This window comes from Plutella xylostella, chromosome 8 (assembly GCF_932276165.1).
Source record: "Plutella xylostella chromosome 8, ilPluXylo3.1, whole genome shotgun sequence".
NCBI lineage: Eukaryota > Metazoa > Arthropoda > Insecta > Lepidoptera > Plutellidae > Plutella > Plutella xylostella.
The window spans coordinates 2,790,017-2,801,751 of NC_063988.1; the positions used below are offsets into that span (position 1 = coordinate 2,790,017).

Below are 11,735 nucleotides of genomic sequence, written 5' to 3' on the forward strand. Positions count from 1 at the left end.
TTGATAGATCTGAGTATTCAGCTATAATTGAGTCAGATATATTATAATACTTCTATTGTTAGGTACTTAAGTAGGTAATTACATGATTTTGATTGATTATATATACAATAATAAGATAGAATTACATAAGAGTGTGCTTAACTTATTAAAAGAATATTGCTATCAATAAGTAATTATCGACAATTTATTTATTAAAGAAATACAGTACCTAGGTACATGGTATTGGTGTAAGACAGTACAAGTGCTTATAGTATCTCACATTACTCTTGGAAATGAATGATTACAAACTGATGATGATTTATGTGTTGCACGCGGGCTGCTGTCACTTCTCCTCAGTCTAACACAGTAAGTACACCTGCACGTACGCAGTATCTTGACCACAACGGCCACCATCAACGCATGTCAAATTTATGTGATGAGGGAGGATTCACCTTACCACATAAATTACCAGTTTAAGGGAGTACCCTTATGCCTATATGCATGATACATAGTTTGTTTGCTGAATAACTACGAGGTCTGACGGTGAAGCCTTTACTTCATCATGGTCTCTCGCTCTGCTGCGCTGGTCTCCCGGTTCTTCCTCTCGCGTCGCTCCATCAGCTCGATGGTGCTGTAGCCCGCGAACCCGGCCAACAGTAGACCCAGCAGGATGTAGAGCCTGGAATCAGGTATATGTTACAGGTTAGCAAACAATAATATATGTATAGGTAACACAGATATTTGCTGGCTTCTATTCAGATAAACGAAATGAAAATATCAAATCTGATAAAAATCACAAACAAGAGACCAGTTCATAGTCAATAAAATGTATGCTAGGTTTTATAGCCAAAGCAAAATTGGAATCTCTCTAATTTTATGACTAAATTAGAGCATTACGGCGCTTTGGCTTTAGTATGAAGTCATAAATTATTGTTATTCAAGTGGGTCCGATGCATTGCCTCAGACACATACCTACTGACACAAACGACAAACTAATAATAGAATAGAATAGAAAACCTTTATTTCTAACTAATAATATAAGTTTGACGTTTGAAGCAAAGACATCCAACTATTGAAGGTCTAAATGGGTATTCACCTGGTCCTGACACACAGATACGGCGCCGATGCGTAGGACAGCACGCTGCCGGTGGCCTCCCACAGGCGGAAGTTGGAGTACGCCGCCTCCTCGTTACCGGGGAACAGGATCCCGGACAGGGCTGCAAGTGGGACGCCCTTTTAATTTGGTTATAAGAAGAGAAAAAAAATGGGTTGAAATATGCACATACGGAATTAGAGGGAAGCTGTAAGTTACAAAATTAGCAATTTTCTGTATGTATGTGCATATTTTGCACACATACACACATACACACACACATCCCATATTCCTCCAGTCCATAAGCTACACTTTTGGCAGGTAGAGTAGACATATTTTATTTAAATTAACATTCAAGAACCCAGGATACAATTAATGTAAGAAAGTTGACTGACTAACACTTGTTGCTTGTTGCCCTAACAACAACAGAACTATCTATCGGATGCAAATGCGTATAAGTACGTTAACTGCACCATCCGATCGTCATCTTAAATTAAACAAATATGAACCTAGACAGGGTTCTACCCACGTACCGTTGACCTGCACGAGCCACACGGCGTCGGCGGCACCCCACGCGGCGGCCAGTGCGTAGAACACCAGCCACTGCGCCGGCTCCGGCCGCCAGACCAGCAGCGCCGACAGGAGACACAGGTTGAGGAGCTGAGGATATAGCAGTTACATTCTTTCTAGTCATGTCTGTATTGCGTGTTTGTGGCTCATCCTAGAGCTAAAGTTATGTTTACCTAAGTGACAGGAGCCTAACGTACTGACGTTAGGCTAATCCTGTCACTTTGCCCACTGGGGCAGTGGAAGGCGGATGTACATATAAAGGACAGGTGATATATCCCTCGAGTGTCTTCAGCCATTGGATGCTTGATGCGTGTTATGATACAAGAGACGGATATTCGTCAGTATCACCAGCAGGTAATCATATACTGTTGTAGATACAATTTGGACACAGACCGCTCCAACAAGCATCACTACACTGTCCCGGCTATCTATCCAATGTGACAATGGTTCTCAATCCAGCGTGTAAAGGGTACCCTAATTTCCAGCGCTATCGACTCTACGCGTCATGAACAGACATAACCTCTGAAAATTTTATGTGATCTAATGGAAAAAAAATATTTGTATAGATTAAAAGATCTTCATAAAAACTTATTCCTCACCAGTGCAGCAACCATAACAGGAAACCGGCCGGTCATCTTGACGAGCGCGCCGGCCACGGGCGCCGCCGCCGCGTTCACCACGCCGAAGCAGATCATCACGTACCCGATGTTGCTGATGCCGTACGCGCAGCCCACGAACGCCTGGAACGAGATTTGGAAGATAAACTACAGGAACAACCGAAAAAGTATATAAGTTAAAGATACGCACACAAATGGCGGGGTCCATAAGGATCACTTATAAATTAATATACATTTTTGAACATAACTTTAATAAGTTATGGAAATTAATAATAAGAGTCTACCCATCCGGAGATCGGCCTATTGCGAGCGACGGCGACGTCGTCATACGATGTGTAGTCGCTCGATATTTTGTCGCTCTACCTTTAGTATACCTAATGAAACCTTTTTTAGTATTTCATTGATATTTTCGGACTTAAAATACCTGTAAAGTTCCTATTATAGCCATAATTAGTCACAATCTATCAGGTCATGCATGGTATGTCCAATAAAAAACAGTTTTGTAGTTTTTAATGTCACAATTACCTGCGCAAGAGTGACAGAATTAGAACAAACTAGCACTCACTTCCGCTCAGTGTCAGTGATATCATATTGCAGGACATAATGATCAATGATCATACTAGGTACCTATAGAATGCCTAGTCACGACTAGTCTAGATAGATATTATTAATTCTGAAGTAATAGGTAGGTACCTATAAGGGTCTTATGATATTATTAGTAGTTCAATGAAGTAATAGTCTATTCTCGTAAATAGTAATAGAATTGCTCTATTTTCATCTTAATGACCGATTTCATTTTATTTTTTATTTATTAGAAGACCAACAAATGATACAATGCATTTACATACATTTGGTGCATTGTTGCGTTTTTTTTCTCTTTGGTGGCTACTGTATGTACAACTGAAACTCACCTGCGTCAGCGAAGGCCTGTTTGGTGTCGGTATACCACCTACAGAGCATCTGGTACCGAATATACAGTACTTATTAAGCATTAGCATTTCAATTCCAAGAGAAATCCATGTATTAAAACATCTAGGGGCACGCTGGCGTAGCATCACTATCCCACCCCCCAATCTTCCCGTCCATTCACTTAAAGAACTGAAGAGTGACTCACGTGCGTAAAGTCAGCTGCCATGAAGGCCTGCTCCGCCCCGATGTAGCCGATGACGGGCAGCAGCAGCAGCTGGTACTTGTGCCGTAACTGCCGCAGCGTCACCGCCAGCAGACGCAGCCCGGACACCGAGTCTACTCACTAGACTTCTTCTCTTGTCCCGATATAGAGTCCAGCCATAGTCTTCTTTGTGACAATGGCAACTAAGCCTGCGCGCATTTAGTGCCATAGTGTTGCGAGGATTCTTCAATTCCTGTTCATCTTCAGTTCTCAGATAGCCAGTGGAATGGTGACGAGACGTAAGTGAGCGTGAGGTGTCACGTCGCATCAAGCGTGGCGCGACGCTGTCTCTATATTAACACACCAGAGGCGCGGCGGTTCGTTATCATGCCCTAGGTACCTATTTGCTGGGTGACTCACCTGCGTAAAGTCAGCGGCCATGAAGGCCTGCTCCGCCCCGATGTAGCTGATGACGGGCAGCAGCAGCAGCTGGTACTTGTGCCGCAGCGTCACCGCCAGCAGACGCAGCCCGGACACCGAGTCTACTCACCAAGACTTCTTCTCTTTGGCCGTGTATTTTGCAAATGAACGAAACTTGCTCGTATTTAAGTTAATTGTGTGCGATCTTTGATTACCATTTACTACCATCTTGATGGAAGGACCTTTCACCTCAGTATTAAAGGCTTCGCCACATAGCTGGCGTGGTGGGTGGGCGACGTGACGCGACGCCTGCGTGGTGTGACGCAGTCTGTATTAAAACACCCAGCGCTATGGTTTTCTTGCGTCGGTTTGAAGGTATTTTCTGATCGAGTGCCTTACCTGCGTAAAATCAGCCGCCATGAAGGCCTGCTCCGCCCCAATGTAGCCGATGACGGGCAGCAGCAGCAGCTGGTACTTGTGCCGCAGCTGCCGCAGCGTCACCGCCAGCAGACGCAGCCCGGAAACCGAGTCGCCCGAGCACTTGCGACCGGCTGAGTATCTGCGGAAGGAGAGGGGTAGGTTCGTGAGTGACATAATATATTATCTGCCGCCCTAGCTCTAAACGGTTTTGACTTTGATGTTTATTCCTATTTCTTATGGGTGTATGTAAAAAATTCTATGTACAGTAGTTATTTGATATAAATATAGGTACCTAAGAACCGTTACATATGTGGAAAAGTTGAGGGACGTCGTATTTAAGTTATAATTAAAATGCTTACGTAGCTATTAGTAATTATCATTAAAGTTACTAAAATAAGAGGCTCTATTTATAAACATGAGTAGGTGTGTTTACATTAATCAAGTTGAAACTTTCAATTCTGTACGTTACGCTTATTTTTGTAACAAGTAAGTATTTATAACAATCACGCTTCTCTAAATTAATTCGAGCGCAAAACAAGTTTCTGAATGTACTTAAATATACGGAAAGTGCAGGATTTCTTCCTGCAGGGTTATATTCATAATAATAAAATTCAAATTGGACTACTTCAATCTTTCCTGAGCTTCCTCATTTAGGTGAAGACCTGTGGTCTTGTGATTCTGATGTGTGACACGTCCACTTCTTTTTCTTAGTGTGTCGGTGATTAACACTAGAGCTGGACCAGGATCTATCACCGTGGTGTAAGGTGCCAGTCAGAATAGCCTTATCCGCTGACTGCCCAGGCTGCGCCGGACATACCAAGACAAAGTACAGCTTATACGTGACTACTAGGCCAGTATGTTTGCTGATGATGAGTGGTGGTGGCTCTGACCTGGTGAGGGGGTCTACTCCGAGCGCCACCAGCGCGGCGGCGCCGGCGATGCACGCGAGGTACACTCCTGCCAGCAGCTGCATCTTCAGCGGGGAGGGAGGCACCAGGTTCGAGTTCACCTAGAGATAAAGAAAGTCAATACCTTATACAAAAATATTTTTTTTCTCAGATGATAAAACATTATAACCTTTTATTTTATTAAAAATTATAAGCATTATATCCCATACGTAGCTACACACCTACCGTATTCCTTATTCTTCCTTGTTCCATATCACGCTAATGCAGACCTCCATGCTCGAATGAATGAATAGTTAGTGAGATTGAAAAGGTACAAAAGTGGGTATATTACAAGCTACATACATGTCCAGCATCCCCGTGACAGAAGTTGACCCCGCACGTGGCCCCGAAGTCCACCTGCGACAGGTTGGTGAGCGCCTGCGCAGAGGGCGCCAGCGTGTCGTTGAGGTAGCTGACATCCTCACCCAGGTTTGATGATAGGACTGGTGGAGGAAATGAGGGTAGGTGGGTAAAGTTGTCACAAAGCGTCAGAGGTAAGAACCGGTCATTATGGTAAAGTTAAAACTGCTGAATATAGACGCCAGTTATCGTGTGCACTGTCCAATCAACAATGAGTACAGAATATCCTCTAAAGGGCAAACAGTTTGATCCTAAAAGTAGCTGTACTACATAAACTATGCCTTTTGTTGACTATAATACATGCAGAGGATGCGAAAGAACAAAAACTGCGGCATTTGGCTTATTTAATAATATTTAGTATTAGTAAACTCTAAGTTCAGGTACATGGACACTTATTATATCATATTTATTTATAAGCTCACATAAGACCATTATATCGTAGTAACAACATAATGATATTCACAACGTAAGAATAATTTGATTTAATTAAATGTAAAACTTGTCATATGTTTAAGATGTTAACTATAATACAACGATCTAGTCACGATGTATCTTGGCACGATGATAAAATTAGTTCAAGTCCGTTTTGTACGTCGTTTGTGTCTATAATTGGCCATTGTTGTCGGCAAATATTTTCATAAACTTTATTTACTTGTGGTTAACCCATAGATTATTGTGAGTTATTGATACTTTATAAAACTAACAGCATTGATGACCTATACTGGCTGTTATGCACGTAATATGAAATAAGTAATTCATAAGGTTTTGTTAGGAACTTTCGTTTCGAGGAGTGTTTATAACATTTACAGGATGGTAAAGTTCCAGTCCGCAGGAAAATGTACCCAACTTTAAGTATAACCATAAAATTTCATCCTAAAAATATGCTATTCTCATACTACATACGTATCCGGTAAAAGACAATAATGAACTTACTAGCCGAAGAGATGAGGTTCCCCCAGATCTGCGCCATCTGGTAGAACATGAAGAAGAGCCCGAAGAACCGCACCACCAGCACCTCCGCCGCCACGCCCGACAGCCGGGCGTACGGCTCTGATACCTGGACACAAATAAATAAATATGTGGGGACATCTCACACACGGCCATCCGACCCCAAGCTAGGCAGAACCTGTGTTATGGGTGTCGGACAGCTGATATATCTACACAAATACATAGATAGATAGATACTAAATATAAATATCAACACCCAAGACCCGAGATAAAATAAACATGAGGATTTGCAAAAGTTAACTTTTTTAAAATTAGCGGTAAAGGGATCGCCTTTTTCTTCTATCAACCAGTAGAACGCGAGCTCGAACGACGGATACAAAAGAAAAAAGGCGATCCGCTTATACGTTACCTACCTAACGGTACTAGGTACATAACCAAATTTCTATGGAGTTCAAATTTTACTTAGTATATCGAAAATCGTGCGTTTATTCAGTGGTCCTTACATCCATTTTATGAGCTATAAATCTAACAATGATAAAGTGATTGCCATTTCGTGCAAATTGTGGGTGTCAGGTCAGGATGTAATGATTTGCAATCTATGACAATATTACTTAGCCATGTACATAGTTGGTGTTGCCTGTACCTATTTAACAGATACACCACAGCTAGCCTCCACTAAGCCCAAAATCATCCACTGTGTGCTGACTTATATATGCACCTTGCAATGTTGGCCTTACCTTACTAGAACATTAGAACATAAAACCAACCACAGACAGGTAGGTGCACTTGGCGCACCACAGCGGGCCTCCGCCGAAGCCCACCATCATGCCTGCAGGCACCAGCGTGTAGATCCGAGGGTAGAACTGAGCTAATATGAACGGCATATACGCGAGGAAAGACACGCATATTGCTCGCTTGCAGCCCAGCCATCTGTAGGGTAAAGATCCGTTGATAATAATAATGTATAATTAAAAAAATTAAAAAACCGACTTCAAAAAACCACTAAAATGTAAGAAATAATTTAAGGTTTACACAAATTCTACTCGTATGAAACAGTACAAATATACCTAAGCAGGAACTGTTCTTTTTTGAAGTTGGTGCCATATTTCTTCAGATTACTTTGTCACCGCACCAACTTCAAAAAAGAACAGTTCCTGCTTAGGTATATTTGTACTGTCTCATACGAGTAGAATTTGTGTAAACCTTAAATTATTTCTTACATTTTAGTGGTTTTTTGAAGTCGGTTTTTTAATTTTTTTAATTATTATTTTATTTAATAGTTTTTAGTTTATTTGTAATAATTTTCAATCAAAAGTAAGGTGCAAATGATACCAAAATGTCCTACTAATCAATACGAATCATTCAAGCCTAAACACGAAGTAGTTGCTATATACCGTTGAGGAGTTCCCCTGACTGCCTTCCGTTTCCATCATCAGATCAGCTCAAGGTCACCATCATATTTTTTTGTTATAAGAACTATATTTACGTTCTTAATTTCATTAGAATCGGTTAATATGTGCCCAAAATTGAAATTCATACCCTGTTTTTACCCCTTTACCCACCCTTGGGGGTGAGATAAAATTCTGAAAAAAAAATGGGACCACCTGGAAGCTCAACCCAATACAACAAAAAAAGAATTTTCAAAATCGGTTCATAAACGGCGGAGTAATCGGTGAACATACATAAAAAAAAAAATAAAAAAAAAAAAAAAAAAAGATCCCGACGAATTGAGAACCTCCTCCTTTTTTTGAAGTCGGTTAAAAAATTAAATCGAGCAGGACACTTCTGGGCTTGAACAATCACTTGAATATTGTGCTTAGTAATGATCTATTATAAGTAGTGTCAAATCTTGCTGAAACGAAAGAACATAGGGCCATCATAATATAAGTCTCCGAAAATACCTAGTCGGCTGTTAAATTTAATTTATGATGCCCTATGTGCTTTCATTTCAGCAATGTTCATGCTTCATCATGAAGTTCATTTGTGAATGCGCATGGAGCAAGGAATATTACACTTCTTCTCTTCTCTTCTACTAGAGCATAAAGTATCTGCCTACCGTCTTGAAAACATGAGTACGTACCTGATGACAAGCGCCGGCAGCAGTATATTACTCAATATAAGCGATCCATATACAGCAGCCAGGGTCTGCGTGCCAGACTCCGGGTGCACTGAACTCTGCAGGTTGGCGGCTCCGTGGAAGGCAGTGAACATGAGCATGAAGGCGCCTCCCAGAGCCAGGATATTGCGGTTCATACGCCACTTCTCGTTGGTCCCGAACACGACGGTGGAACGCGCGCGATCAGCCATGCTGCGATGCTGGGTGTAAAAAAATATAATTATAAACAAACAAAAAACCCGACTGCACGCTAAAAAGATGAAAACAAGCCCCAATGTGAAAGGAAAGTATCGCAGGCGGGGACCAGCAGAGGGTTCACCATTTAGCTGAATGTTATTTAGATAGGTTTTACTTAAATACCTTGTGTGGCGGTCATGTTGGTCCCCGCCTGCGATACTTTCCATTAACATTGGGGCTTGTTTTCATCTTTTTAGCGTCTAACCATCGAAAAACATTGCCCTCCTCCTTCGGCAGTCGGGTAAAAAGTGTAAACATCGATTTTGAGAATGAAAACTTGAGGGTGTCGGTTTTTTCTTTGCTTGGCTTGTTTGCTAAGCTATTGTTATGAGTATAAGCATAAAAATCAACGTCGATGAGCATTGTATGAACCACTATAATATTTAGATAGTTACCTCAAAACGTATATAATAAAATGGTATAACGAAATTAATAAGAATTTTTTTTTGGTTATCTTTTAGTAGTTCATGTGAAAAATATTCTCTCTACTACATACCCACGTATCAACCTACATTGTATAATGTAGCTGACACTAAATGAAATCTTGGAGTAAGTTATATCGTTCACTATGAACTCATAAGTACCGAAATGCCGTTAAACATTCCACGCCGTGTACGCAATGTTATTGTCGAAATACAACTGAACCGATATAATTTATTATCTCCCTAGGTAGGTATTTGGATATTAGGGCCAAATCAGGTCATGCAAGGCCTCGGGCTGGACCATTCTGGGCTGTTTAACAATTTCAGCAAACACATTAGACCCTTCATTCGGAAAGAGCCATTTCATTTATCATCAAAGGACAGTACTTAATTATAATTTCAATATTATCTTTATATTAGTATATAATATCTTTATCAAAAATAGGTAATTAATTAATGATTATTAAGTCGGTGTCATCGATTGATCGTCATTCAGCTCATTTGCTAAGTGTACAGGATAAGACTTATCAGTGTTCTATCCTGTAAGAAGCATACTCAATGCGACTGCAAAACCCTGAAAGGTCACTTTACTTTTACTAACACCAAATTCTTTTCAATTATCACAATGTCTAACAACTACACACCTATTTACTAGTGTCGCGGTAGCGATTAGCGAAATTAAAACATTGACAATGATCTTTGCAAAAGTTCCCTTCTCTTGTTAATCCGACCTCAAGGGCAGCCAGTCACAGGAACATATTATTACAATAGAAGTAAATAATAGCAGTATGGACGTATTCAGTACTTTTTGAAGGGTTTATGTACTTAGTAATACGGCTTACATACACGAGTATGTATATATATATCACCGACTCAATAAAATTTAAAGTTTTATAGAAATAATTTGACTATAAAGGGAGCATTCGCACCTCTACCCACTTTGTAAAATATACAGATGATAAACGATACTTTTAGATTACATTGAACATTCACCTGTAAAAGTGTGAATTTTCATAATTAACTCCACGAATCAGATTTTTTTAAGGGAAACAAAATAACTTTATAATAAGTAAAATTACTGATCTTCTAGATCACTAGTATAATTTCACCCTATCCCGACCTGAAAGCTCAGTGTAGTTAGATAGTTCGCGGTAACAAGCTGGTGGTAGAAACATGAATCCGGCCCCCGCCAGTGCGTAAAATACGTGGTTTCGCGTAATAAACTGCTCTACATCTACATAATAATAATGTATTTAATGTTATTATTTGATTGGCAGTTCCGTTCCGAAATGTTTAACGCTTCGTGACCACTGATGATCCAGTTATCTCTTCATTACAACTAATTTGGTTAAAACGTGGCGTAATGACTATAATTATGGCTTTGAGGTTTAAATTAGATGTTGAATCTTACCTATGTACCTATTTTATACCTACCGATACACTGTAAGTAAGTACTTATTTATAAAGTGCACGACGGCAATGATCTTACGTTCCTATTTTTTATATAGGTAAGACCAGTGTAGTAAGTCTACATCCTGGAAAGGGTCAAACAGGAAAAAATCTTCGTTACTAGGTAAGTATACGGTTTTTCTATGGGAAATCCTGGATAAAAAGTAGCCCTAGTAATACACAAAACTTATGTGTTATCCTGATATACCACACCAAATCTACGAACAATCTTAATAAATATTGTCACCACACGATTTTTCGATGTTCTATGATGGAAAAAGCCATTAAGAAACTAGTAAGTTAATAAATATTCACACTATAGGCAAAACCCAACGTCAAACCAAATCGTTTACCTACGTGCGTAGGGACTAAGGTAGGTACTTGTGAGACATCAGAAAGCGGGGAGTCCCCAAGCATCTACATACTCTATTAATGGATCTGGTTATTAAAATAGCATTGGTTTTAATAATAACGTTTAATATTTTGCGGAACCGGCCAAATAATAATGGATTCTCAAAATTATTTTAATGAAACTTTATTTTCTTTTAGTAAGTAAGTAACTAAGTAAAACAATAAACATAATTTGGAACCCTCAATTTCAATAAATGTATTAACATTAAACGACAGATTTTTGGTTATTTTATTATTTGTGTACAATGATAAATAGGTAAGATATGCGTATCGTACATCACAACTGGGGCCACATTAACAGTCGCTAACTCTGAGTGCTCATTGTATCCACGTGCCTTATAGCAAATTAATTAATCCGTAATATGATTGATTTAAACACCCACATTGTATTCTCACGGAAGTAGTTATAAAGTATGCAGATAATTCCGTAGAGCTGCACACTATTAATTACTATGAAGACAAATATTGATCAAGTAGAGGTTCTATCAAGTAAGTACAAATAAAATAAGCAGGCTCTATAACTTGTATGCGAGTGTTTTTTTTCTTTCAAGCGTAGCAGGCAAACGATAAAAGTTTACACAAGCAAGCCGGTTTGCTATATCAAAACTTAGATATGATATATTGCTTTAACTACC

At 39.8% G+C, this 11,735-nt stretch overlaps 1 protein-coding gene across 1 annotated transcript; it reads right to left on the bottom strand.

The window, feature by feature from the left end:
• Nucleotides 1–234: 234 nt before the first annotated feature.
• Nucleotides 235–8,768, bottom strand: LOC105397465 (UNC93-like protein). The gene is made up of 10 exons (XM_048622648.1): nucleotides 8,546–8,768; nucleotides 7,233–7,395; nucleotides 6,451–6,574; nucleotides 5,461–5,600; nucleotides 5,101–5,219; nucleotides 4,190–4,349; nucleotides 2,242–2,382; nucleotides 1,606–1,732; nucleotides 1,076–1,196; nucleotides 235–658 (listed from the first exon to the last, which is right to left on the bottom strand). Exons 1-10 carry the CDS (start codon nucleotides 8,716–8,718, stop codon nucleotides 532–534), a joined length of 1,395 nt encoding a protein of 464 aa, XP_048478605.1. The 5' UTR covers nucleotides 8,719–8,768; the 3' UTR covers nucleotides 235–531.
• Nucleotides 8,769–11,735: the final 2,967 nt, after the last annotated feature.